This window comes from Erigeron canadensis, chromosome 2 (genome assembly GCF_010389155.1).
Source record: "Erigeron canadensis isolate Cc75 chromosome 2, C_canadensis_v1, whole genome shotgun sequence".
NCBI classification, from domain to species: Eukaryota; Viridiplantae; Streptophyta; class Magnoliopsida; order Asterales; family Asteraceae; genus Erigeron; species Erigeron canadensis.
Genome location: NC_057762.1, coordinates 38,017,017 through 38,030,181, shown reverse-complemented (window position 1 = coordinate 38,030,181; position 13,165 = coordinate 38,017,017). Strand labels below are relative to the sequence as shown.

General features: G+C 33.0%; 1 protein-coding gene across 1 annotated transcript; it reads right to left on the bottom strand.

Annotated features, from left to right (window-relative positions):
* Positions 1-2,595: 2,595 nt before the first annotated feature.
* On the bottom strand, positions 2,596-8,046 carry LOC122589900 (NADPH:quinone oxidoreductase-like). The gene is made up of 3 exons (XM_043762229.1): positions 7,940-8,046; positions 7,634-7,822; positions 2,596-3,218 (listed from the first exon to the last, which is right to left on the bottom strand). Exons 1-3 carry the CDS (start codon positions 8,025-8,027, stop codon positions 2,914-2,916), a joined length of 582 nt encoding a protein of 193 aa, XP_043618164.1. The 5' UTR covers positions 8,028-8,046; the 3' UTR covers positions 2,596-2,913.
* Between the last annotated feature and the right edge of the window lie 5,119 nt (positions 8,047-13,165).

Below are 13,165 nucleotides of genomic sequence, written 5' to 3'. Positions count from 1 at the left end.
AAAAAAAAAATATTTATGGTCAAAGTTGCAAGCAGAAGACTTGACAAGTCAAAATTGGACATTTAATATGGGACGGAGGGAGTATTTCATTAACGGTATTATATGTATATAAGTGAAGATGTTTAAATTAATAAATAAAAAAAGATGGGTAATATGATCATTTCAAAGTCTTAATTACTTAAAGTGAGAGTGTAGTTTGGTTTATATAGTAGTATAGATAATAGTATAGATATAGATATTTTGTGTTCAAAGCTGTTTTTCTGAAGAAGCATATGCCTACTCTTTTTTTTTCTTTTCTTTTTAAAGTGAATCTCGCAGAAAACTTCGTGTCGTGATTCAACAGTGGGAGGTATACGTTGTCTTAATCGGGTCCGCGCTAGAGAGTTCCCTCCAAGGCAACTTCTGACACGGGTCTGTTAGCACGACACGACACGACCTGTTTTTTTTGTGTTTCGCGTGTTGGCCTTAACATGTTTCGTGTCTTAACAGGTCCGGACCTGTTAAGACACGATAATTATTCGTGTCTTAACATGTCCAGACCTGTTAAAGCACGATAAGACACGATAAGACAAGTGGTATATATATATATATATATATATATATATATATATATATATATGGACATGTTAAGACATGTTAAAGACCCGCTAAAGACACGTTAAGGACACGATAAGACACAATAAAATACGTTATCAGGTCCCTTAACATGTCCCTTATCGTGTAACTTTTAACAAGTCCCTTAACAAACCCCTTATCGTGTGACCTGTTAAAAATCGTGTCATGTTCGTGTTTGGAAAAACTGACACGTATCGTGTCGTGTTCGTGTTTAACCTTATCGTGTTCGTGTCTTATCGTAATCGTGTCATGTCGGACACGATATGCCAGCTCTAATTGTTATCACCATTAGAGGATAAAATTTTTAATTTATATTTACAACTAAGAAATATACCTTACAAATACTATTTATTACAAGATAAATGACATGCAACTAATTCAATCAAAGATTTGATAGGTCTTTTTCATGTCTATGATGAGGATTTGATTTGATTAGATCCAATAAAATGTTATATGAAAGACGATTTGGTTGCAGATTTAGGAGATGAATAGTAATCACCCATCAAAAACAAAAAAAAATAAGATCATAAATATTTATCAACACAAATCTAATAAAAAAGTGCAAGACATGTGCTTTTGTTATACATCTCTAGGTTATTAATCAATACCCTCTTATTTACACCAAGAATGGTCATATATTTTTTTTTAGCTTTCCCTTTCCTTTGTCGACCTTCTTCAACATTTTTAAAGGAATAAAACAAGCAGAAAGAAATTTTTTATTCATTCTATATTTCCATTCTATTAGATTGGTGCTTGCGCAATGCAGCAGTGGTAACGCGCGACGGTGATGGTGTGGTTATGTGATAAATTGTTGTGTGGGATATGAAAAGGGGAGGGGGAGGAGGGGGACGATTTTTGTGTTAGGGTTTTTGCTGTGTGGTTCTGTGTGACAGAGACAGAGGTTGAATTTTTTTTAAGGGCATTTTAGTCACAGTTTATAAAATATACTTAAAGATGTATTAAGATGAAAAATAAATGTGTCATTTCAGGTTCTTAAAATTAAGGAGGGAGAGGAAAAATTTGTTTTATAAAGGAGTATAAATATAGATATGTTAAATAAACAAGGGAAAATGACTGGATTCCATTCTTATGGTTTCCATTCATCTATACCAAAAAACATGTGTATAAAGGTTGTCAGGTGATTAGCATCTTGGGCTTTTACGCTCTATTCTTGAGTTTTTTTTTGAACGAAAAGAAATGGGGGAAGAAAGGATAGGAAAAAATCTTTTCCATCCAAATCAGGCCATATTGGTCAGAAAGTTTTTGAGTGTAAAAACCATTACTTTTCCTTTCTTATACTTTCTTTTCTTGTAAGAGGTAAAACTCAATAATGCAAAAAAAATCAACTTTCTTACCTTTTTTTTTCTTTTCCTTTAAAACAAAAACTCAAGAATATAGTGTTAAACAAGAGATTATGTTCGAATCAATAATCGAATCCCATAAATACAACTTTAGAATTGTCAAGAAAAAGGTTAATTTAATTAAAAGCAATCACAAAATATCCAAATTAGGTCACATACGTGTAAATAAACCACCCCCCCCCCCCCCCCCCCCCCCACACACACACACTAGGAACCTCATCTATTTTCCATGGAAAGTCATATACTAACTCTACAATACTTGTTTGTATAGTTACTTATAAAATTAACCTCATCTATTTTACATGGAAAGTCATATACTAACTCTACAATACTTGTTTGTATAGTTACTTATAAAATTTATACGTTACAGTGCATTCATCAAAAACAAAGATACGAATATCATCTTCCATTTTATAATATCCATTTTTAGAAAAGATTGACATTGAGTCAGCCTTATACATGTCTTGTAAGCATTTGTTTGAGTTTCTATACATGTAACATATCAACAATGACATCAATTAATTTAATTGCATTAATTGTGAGTTAGATTTAATACTCACCAAAACAATCTTATACTTGGCATTGTATCAAATTCGTAACGTTTCTCACAATAAAGTTATAAAAGATCAACAAAACATCAAATTAACACACTGTACACAACGAACACAATATTGTCTATTAGCAAATCTGCCCAATTTGTGCTCGACAATTTAAAGATAACCAGAGAGACCATGCATACACGACAACTGTGATAAAATAAAAAGCATGTAACACAAGATTCAACAAGACTAACATGCCATGACTCACTCTCATCAAGAATAATGTAAACTTCACCTTCCTAAGTTAGCGTTACTAAAGAAGGGAAGCGCAACATTTTATTTCATTATCATCAATACTTTAAAGACGGGATTTCGCAAGCCTTTTATGCAAATCATCATCACTTGGCTTGTTTTAGTCGTAAGGTAAACTCTTTTAGAGCTACGAGAACAGTATTTAACCTCTCTTTAGCCTGAGGGTCGATCAAATTGCCATCATCGTCGAACTTTGCAGGAGGTTGGAACGCATTCAAGACAAACAAGGGCTTGTTTAGTATATGAATATCAAGAAACACGGCAGTTTGACGAAGATGAAACTGTGACAGTCCTCCACCAAATGATCCCCCGGCACTCACGATAGCAGCGGTCTTATCAGCCCACACATTTGGTGGCCTTGATGCCCAATCTATTGCATTCTTTAAAGGTGCTATACATAGAATGATGAAATATGAGCATAATATTTGTAACCACCGTTTCAAAACATGAACTATAATGATCATAAAAAAATATTGACCCAGATTACAACTAAGACTTTGGATACATAATTACGTAAAATGTTCATTTGAAAACTAAAATTTTTGTGAAAACTAGAAAACTGATTAAAACACACTGTGATCTGAATCTAATACAATGTGTTTTAATTGTATATTTTATGTTTTTATTGTGTAATCTAAAAGCACATATATTGTGTTAAGTTTAAATCACAGTGTGTTTTTGATAGCGCGTGAAATTCAGAAAATTGTTCAAACACACTGTGATATGAACTTAACATAATGTGTAATTCTAAAAAGAATTAAAAACACATTGTGTTAAATTCAGATTGTATTATGTTTTGGCCAATTTTCTACAAAAATTTTAGTTTTCAAATGATCACAACCCACATAATTACACATACAGTCATACTTATAGGCGGATGCAAGTAACTAGAAGGGGGGGGGGAGTATGAACCCAACGAACTAAAGCCCAACTTTACTAAATTTCTTAAAATTTTAGTTATGACCCCAGCCCAAAATAATAAAAGAACCCAACCCATAACAAAAAAAAAAAAAAATTTAGGCTTTGAGAGAAAAAAAAAAGAACGTACAGGAGTCAGGGGGAAAAACGTGTTTGGAAGCTTCACAAGGCTTTTGGTGGAAGTTTGCAATTTTGCTAATAATTGCTAGATAAATCAAGGACAACAATTTTGCACTTATAGTTATTGATATTCTACCTAAAATCTTTGATCATTCTATGGTTCCACCTTATTGAACAGGTATTTCATTTTCTAAATCCTATTTCAATTTTTAAATCCCCAATTTTATTAGGGTTTATCATTAGGTCATAATTTTAATTAGTAATGTTATAAACTTATAATGACTTTTGTTTTTTGGTTTTTGTAAAATGTTTTATAATTCTATTAGTTATTTTTGTTTTATTAGGAGACATGGAAAAATTCTTGAAAAGAAAGTTACCATCTTCAAGAGATGATGTTATTGGTAGCGAATCATCAACTAGAAATACGACTCATAATATTTCTCGACCAGCCTCTACCTCTACTCCTACAATGCCTGTATTAGTTGATTTAGATAATCTTCCATGGGATCCCGCCGATAGGAAAAGGATTCTTGAATATCACCCTAATCAAAGAGATGAGATAAGACGAAAGTATTGGCTTAGGGGACCTTGTCAACCACGTGGTCATAAGTTCCCAAAAAGGGTAATAGGGAATCAAGAAAGGGCTTTTAGCCCGAATTGGTTTAACAAGTATGGGAATTGGTTAGAATATAGTATCAAATTAGATAAAGTCTTTTGCTTGTGTTGTTATTTATGTAGAGATTATATTGTCAATCAAAGTGGTAGTGATGCTTATGTGACACAAGGCTTTAATAGTTGGAATAAGACGAAGAGACTTAAGAGTCATGTTGGTGATATTAATAGTTTTCACAATAGAGCACTTAAAAATTGTGAAGATCTAATGAAACCAAATCAATCTATTGGTGTTGCCCTTCATAAGCAAGATGATATTGTTAAGAATGCGAATCGAATTAGATTAAATGCTACAATTGATGCTTGTAGATATTGCTTAAAATGTGCATTAGCATTCCGTGGACATGATGAGAAGAAAACGTCTCTTTTTAAAGGTAACTTCTTGGAGTTAATGGACTTAATTTTAAGTCAAAACGAAGAACTTCGTAAGTTGCCAAAAGCGGCGGGGAATAATCAATATTTGGCTCCAAGTATTCAAAAAGATATTGCTACTTGCTTTGAAGTGGAAGTACTTAAATCTATTTTTAAAGATATTGGTGATGATGTTTTTGCATTATTAGTTGATGAGTCTAGTGATGTATCAAAAAAAGAGCAAATGGCGATAGTTTTAAGATATGTTGATACTCATGGACTTGTTAAAGAGAGATTTGTGGGTCTTGTTCATGTAATGGAAACTTCTTCTTCGTCTCTTAAAGCTTCCATTGATGAATTTTTTGCTAAACATAAGTTGAGTTTGATGCAGTTAAGGGGTCAAGGTTATGATGGCGCAAGTAATATGCGTGGTGAGTTTAATGGTTTGAAAGCAAAAATCTTAGAAGAAAATAATTCGGCATATTATGTACATTCTTTTGCTCACCAACTTCAACTGGTGGTTGTAGCGGTTGCAAGAAATCATTTGGGCGTAGTGAATTTCTTTGACAAGTTATCTACTTTGATGAATGTGGTTTTGGCTTCATGTAAACGAACAGACATTTTGCGGGAAAAGGAGAAAGAGAGAGTGGCAAATGATATTCGTTGTGGTTTACTTACAACAGGAAGTGGCTTAAACCAAGAACTTTCTCTAACACGGCCCGGAGATACAAGATGGAACTCTCATTACAGAACACTTTTGCGTTTGGAAGTTTTGTTTCCATCCGTTCTTAGCGTACTTGATTATGTTAAAAAGGAAGGAACAAATGGTTCTACACAGAATAAGGCAATTGGTCTCAAACGGTATTTAAGTTCATTTGATTGTGTGTTTCTTTTGCATTTGATGTCACACATTTTAGGGATCACGGATGTATTGTCACGGGTACTTCAAAGAAAAGATCAAGACATTTTGGAAGCGGTTTCAATGGTGAATTCTACAAAAAGAAAACTTCAAGAGTATAGGCTTAATGGGTTTGAGCGACTTTTAGAGAAAGTCTCTTTGTTTTGTGTGAAACATGGCATCAAGTTGTTGAAAATGGATGAAATTTGTGCTAATAAAAGATGCCAAAGGGACAACATTACCAATCGACATTATTATGAGTTTGAATCTTTCAATACCATATTGGATTTGATCATCATTGAATTTGGCGATCGTTTTAGTGAGGCTAGCACCAAATTACTTGACAATATGGCCGCTTTGAATCCATGTGCTTCATTCTCTAACTTTGATGTATCAAAGTTAGTGAAGTTAAGTGAAATGTATCCTTATGATTTTGATGACAATGAAAGAAAGACTCTTTTGCATGAACTTGAGTTGTACCATGATAATGTGCAACATGATGTAAGATTTGTTAACTTGAATAGCATCACCGCTCTTGCAATGTTAATGGTGGAAACAAGAAAACATCTTTCATACCCTTTGGTATATCGTCTATTAAAGCTAGCATTGGTTTTGCCCGTTGCAACCGCCACAGTCGAGAGATGTTTTTCGTCAATGAAGCTTGTAAAGACGGATTTGCGAAATCGAATTGGTGATATGTTCTTTAACTCATGTTTGATTTGTTCGATAGAAAGAGAAGCACTTGCCAATGTCACGAATGAACAAATCATAGAGCGCTTTCTAAATATGGGTACTCGCAAAGGACAATTGTAATTTGTAATTTGGTTACCTTAGTTTGATGAAACTTACTTTTGTTAGTACCTTTATGATGATTTTATACTATCTTTAGCTTGTTTTGGGCACTTAAAATGCTGTTTTTTGGTGATGTTTTACTGTTGTTCTTACAACAGTTTTTACTGCCATTTGTATGTTGTTTTTATCCTCTTTTAAGCATTTTTAGTGTTGTTTTTGGTGCTATTTCTATGCTGAATTTAAGCTGTTGCTAGTGCTGTTTGTATGCTGAAAAATATGTTGTTTATATGCTGAATTTTGTGCTGTTTTGGTGTTGTTTTCTTGCTGATTTAAGGCTGTTTAGGTGAGATTTAGGTGTTGTTTGTAGCTGATTTAAGGCTGCTGGAATGTTGAATTTGGTGCTGATTTTGCAGCTGATTTGAGGCTACTTAGATGAAGCTATTCGACTAAGGTAACTTTTTTTTGCCCCCACCACCTCAATTTTCTGGATCCGTCTATACTTGTAGACAATAATACGAAATGAGTTCAAGTAAGCAACCGTAAAAGTGGCCTAGTATTAACCTCACACCGTCGCACGAAATGTGAGACTAGTCTCGGTAAAGGTTTATGTTTCTTGGGATGAAAATAAAGAATAGGCATTTGGAGTAGTTTTAAAAGTGGAGTATAATATTAATGAAAAAAGAGAAGAAAAAAGAAAAAAGTTCCAGAACAATCACGGGATGCTCAATTGCTCACGTTTAGCCCACCTCTACTTGTTTACGGTTTTAAAATGGAATTCATTGACTAACAAGTTGATGTGACTTTATAACGACTTCTCAAATTTAATACTCCATAAAATCACCTCTCATTTTACACAATCTCCAATTGGTAAATTTATACTTTCACGATTCACAAATTAATTAATTGATTTTTTTTTTTTTTTTATCTTTCTCATTTTTTGCATAAACAAAATAAAAATATCACAACTAATTTGAACTTATAAATATGGAATGAATTGAATCCACAACATAATAAGTAATTAAGTAAAAACTTAAGGAAAGTAGTAATGATGTTACCAGTGATGGAGAAATTATATTCCGGAGAAGCAATAAGGAAACCATCAGATTCGAGTATCTTTTGACGAAAAGCTTCTACAGAAGCCGGGAATGTCCCATCAACTTCAAGATCGGTGTTGAGCATCGGCAAAGCTGATATATCTACATATTCTATGCCTATTCCTTCTATCGACTTGCTCAGCTCGATCGCTACACACAAATTCATTAATAACTTAATATTATTATTACTACTATTATACCCATAATAATTAATATGTCAACTATATTCATGCATGGAAAAGAAGAAATTAAGGAAGAAAGAAGTACCGGTTCGAATGAGGCCAGCGTGGTAAGAAGCTTTTCTAAGCGATCCACAGATGGCAGCAACTTTGACTATTGGCATGGGTGCTGCCATGTTGGTTTCTGTTGTTTTTTTTTTGGTTTGAACTTTCAAGTAATTAAATGTGTATATAGTATAGATAGATGTAGGGTGGCCGAATGGTGGTTGGTGTTATTTGGTGGGCTAAAGACTAATTAATGACCACATACAACTAATCAATTCGGTTAACTTTTTAAAGGAAAATTTTAGGTAAAATTTTTAAGGCTTTCATTTAACGTACATAAAAAAAACTTGTACTTTTTTATATTAAAAGTTTAACGTCTGTATTTTATAATAAATACACAACTATTTAATGTAACTTAACAAAAGTCCTTAACGCTTTATTTAGCAAAACTCATTTTCAAATCACTAAATCATATGGGAAGCTATATAAAATTTATTTATCACTAATAATGCTAAAATTTTTAATCACATAAATCAATTTGGCTAATAATTAATGTCCAAGTGCAACTAATCAATTAATTTGACTAAATTTTTTAATCACTAATAATATGGCAAGCCCCTAATCGATTTGGCTAAATATTTTAATCACTAAAGCAATTTGGCTAATAACTAATGTCCAGATACAACTAACCGATTCTTTTAAGACAATTATCTATATTTATAATAGGAGTGATATTTGTATCACAACTATCGATTAGTGTACCACATTCATGTATTACTGACTTGTACAGTCAGCTATAATACATATACAATGTGGGACATTAATTAAAAGCGGTGATACTAATATCAATAACTTACACTACTTGCCGCCGCCTCCATCACCAACCATCGCCGCCAACGTAACACCGTCGTCATCGTTATTACCGCACGCCAACATTCGTTACTGCCACGTCGTCGCCATTACATCGTCATCACCACTGTCACCTCCACCACCTTCGCTACCGCCACATGCCACCACCACCGTCACCATCATTACCGCTCATCGCGCAGGTACTCTTCTCGTTGCGCAGGTACTCTTCTCGTTTTTACAAAGGCAAGCCCATATAATAAATAAAAAAGCGAATTCATGGGTCATCATAAATTCACTGATTCCACATAGGAAACTACCAGCTAGGTGTGTAAAAGCATAAATGGGCCGTGTTTTTTGGCCAAATTCTATATGGATCGATGATATGGAGAGTAAAGTTGGTGAAAGTAGCTTCCGAGGTGTGTGATGGTATATTTTTGTGCGTTCCCGAAGAAGATGGAAATCTTTTAAGGTACAGTAAATTTTTGAGAGCAATATTAACATAACTACATAAGTGATCGAGGAAATAACATTAGAGAAAATTTATATCAAGCCCAAAGTAAGCAATAGCCGGCCTGCCTCATATAATTAATTTAAGATTTATCTAAAACCTTGATATAGGAGTCTTTGTGTAAATCCAAAAAGCTAATAGCCTGCCTCGTATAATTAATTTATGATTTATCTAAAACTTATGCTATTAAGTTAAATTATCAATGTTTTATTTTGGCTCGTAGTGATACCTCGTGAAAAGTGATTATTAAATATACATTAACTAGTACTGATACTCGCGCGTGTTACACGGTCGACTCATAATGGTTTATTTTTGTATTATTTTTTATTATAATAAATATATATTAATAGCCATTATGTCTAACCAAAGGTAGCAATAAATTATATAATATAATTTATATAATACCTGCACAATACGGCGGTGGTGATAGGGAAGGCGGTCTACTAATAAATAATCATCAACTAACTAATAACAATAACCAAGAAAACTTGACATAGCCAATATACTTAAAACAATATAATTAAAACTTATCTTATTTACGATAGTATTATCTTAGATATTACTTAGTTGTATATGAGCAACTTTGCATTGGTATGATTGTGCTTCTGGTGTACATTCTTGAGGCAACGTTGTCGAATTGCTAAGATTGCCTGAACGGTTTATGAATGTTGAGTTTAATGTCAAAGAATAAATATAAGATAAACTTTAAAATTTTAATTAGATATGGAGAACAACAAATAGGTTTAATTTAGAATTTCAATTAGATACAGATTCCAACTTATAGGTATCTACGGAGTAGTTATTATATAATAATATTTATTTTATTTAAAGTAATTTATTTATTTTAAAATTCTTAAAATAAAAAGTGACATTTGTTGTTTATATAATGTGACATATGTCGTTTTAAAAAGATATCAATCATGTTTTAGTATATAAGTAGATGTGATCTAAGAATAAATTAAATGAGATAGTTTTCTATAAAAATAGACTTACTTTGATGTGTATTAGGTGCATTTCAATTTTGAGATAAAATGATAAAATATGTCTTAAAATGGTGATAAGCGGATCAGAAGTCAAATAAGTGATGGGACTGCAATATTACAAAGCAATTTAACCATCAATGTACAAGTGGATAAAGGTGGTGTACAAGTCTTCGAAGAATACACCATATAGTCCTAGTTGTTATATTTGAATTTTGAAAGCATAAAAATAAAGCAGCCATAATTGTTTTGGGCCTTAGCTGCGAATGGACTACATCACAAAAGAAAAAATATAGCTCAACTTTACTTCTCGTTTTTGGTTTTGTTCTCTTGCGGCTTGACATCAGACTAGGAGTCAACAAAACAACATTAAATTTTAATTGGTTAATTTCCATATCATTCGACAAACCAACTGAGTTAGATCAGTGGTTTTGAAGCCCTTGCTTCTGAAACAAAGGTCATTGGTTCGATCCTCATGCCCAAGTTGGAGGTCATTTTCTATCTTTGATAGAACCTGGAAGTAGCTTCTCTACCTTTGGTAGGGATAAGGTTGTCTACATATCAACCCCTTTCATGCACCGTAAAAGACGGCATTGAGAGTTACCTTTTTTCCATATCATTCGACACACATATTGGTGATTTGGGAATGACAATGTTCGGGTAAGTATTTCGTCATCTCCCCGGTGAATGATTCTTGTTAACTATGTTTTGCAAACTTTTATCTAATTGTATGACATTGATTTTTTATTGGTGATTTATGCAGTTTGTGTTTAATTAAGTTGTTATTTAAATTTTTGCAAGACAGTCTATTCCGAGTCAATAATTTGTGCCGGATTCAATTAGATTAGAGATTAAGACAAGTTATGTGGTAAATATAGATTATACCCAAAATAGTTTATTTCAACTTAACAAATTATGTCCATGTGAATTTGAACAAATAATTCATAAGGTTTGTTAATCTAGTTAATTCAATTATCCCGAGAAGGATACACCATTTTATTATTGTCTATAACTTTTATTTTTATTATTGTTTTGCTTAATTATTATAAGTCTAATTAGTAAATTTTCATAGTCATTTTAGTCGATCACCTCAATCACAATATCCATTGTTAAAATTGATGGAGATTCTTTTCATTGAGACAATCTCAATAATTAGATCAACTTACCCCCTCCGTTCCATTGTAGTGTCTTACTTTGAATATTCAAAGTGGACTGGTGATCGTCGGAGGTGTTCCCCCTGCAATGTTGTTGAATTGTCTTTAAATTTTGACCTTAAATGTATATTTTTTGTGTTATATAAAATTTGATGAAAATTATATCATTGAAAAAAACTTCTAATACACAATAGATTCATATAACTTTCATCAAGTATCATCTAACACACAAAAAATTATTTAAGGTCAAATTTGCAAGAGTTAAATTTTGAAAATTCAAAACATGACACTTTTAGTGGGACGGAAAGAATAATTTTAAATTTTCACTTTTAATTTTAATCCAATGACTGAGATTAAGGATGCGTACGGATCGAAACCCAGCCTGACTAGGCCCGAACTGGGTTGACGCGTAAGTCTAGTGGTGTACAAAAACCGGTTTTTACTCAACCCAAACCTGACCTGATTTGAAACCGGTTTTGGGTCAAACTTTGACCTAGTATTGACCTGGTTTGACCAAGTATTTTGACCAAAAACCGAATCCGGCCAAATCTCAACCTAATAAAAAACCAAAAACCCAAACCAGTTAGTAACCGCTAGGTTAGGTCGGACCTCGTTGTTAACCAGTTTCGGGTTCGGCTTTCAACCCGATTTCTTTTACACCTCTAGTGCCCCGTGACCCGCGAATGCATGAAAAACATAACCGTGACCCAGACTGTAAGGTTCGGGTCACAAGTTTTCTTCACATTTTCTCGATTTTTGGCATCACCCGGCCCGGTCCAACCAACCCGGGACCCAGGAATAAGACAAAAACTTGACCCGAGACTCAACCCGTTCGGGAGGGAGGGGGGTCACGGGTTTATCGATTATTTGCACATTCCTAACTGAGATAGCACTAAATTGATTAGACAAATTGAAAGAATTTTTATCCCGTTTAAATTCTTCTTCAATGTATGCAAATGCAAACTTTACTACTGAGTGGGCATGTGGGCCTAATGTTAGTTCTTCGGGTGCCAAAAATGATACTGTGTTGAAATGTAATTAGCTCTCTACGATCAATATTTACAAAGACAAAAACTAATTTGGTCATTGATGAATTATTTTTTAACTCCATCAATTGTTAGCTATTGAAGATTCAAAGTTACAAATAAGTATTGGTTGAAAACTTGTTAAAATGTGGCTCAATATATAACTAAAGATTAATTTTTTTGAACAGTGACCGTGTTAACAATATTATGAGTGAGAGTACCTTCTTAGGAGGACTTACGGTACATGGTGTCACATTCAGTGGCGGAGCCACGTTGGTAGGAGGGAGGGCCAAGGCTCATCCAAGCCCATTGATAATACTTAACAATCATATGTGTAGTTTAGTAAAATTTTGGTTTATAATTGAGTTGGCCAATCATATGAAAGTAAACTTTTTTTAACATTGGCTCATTCACTAAAGGTTACAACAAGTCAACCACTCGTTTTTTCTGCCACTCTTGGAAGGATTTTCATTCTCTTTTTTCTTTTTCTATCTAACGAACTAACATATCCCTCAAGGAAATTTTAATATTCTCCATTTTTTTTTTCTAATCTATAAAGAGACTACATGGGTACATATTAATTAATTCATTGAATTTTTATTTTTTTATCCTTTTTAATTCAATCTAACATATGTATATTTGTAGTAATAGATCCAAGTTGTTGTTGTTTTTGTTTTGATTTATGTGGTTTATATTTGTTCTTCAATTTACAAGGTATGAACGGGTTTTGACTATGTATTTAATTTGAGTGAA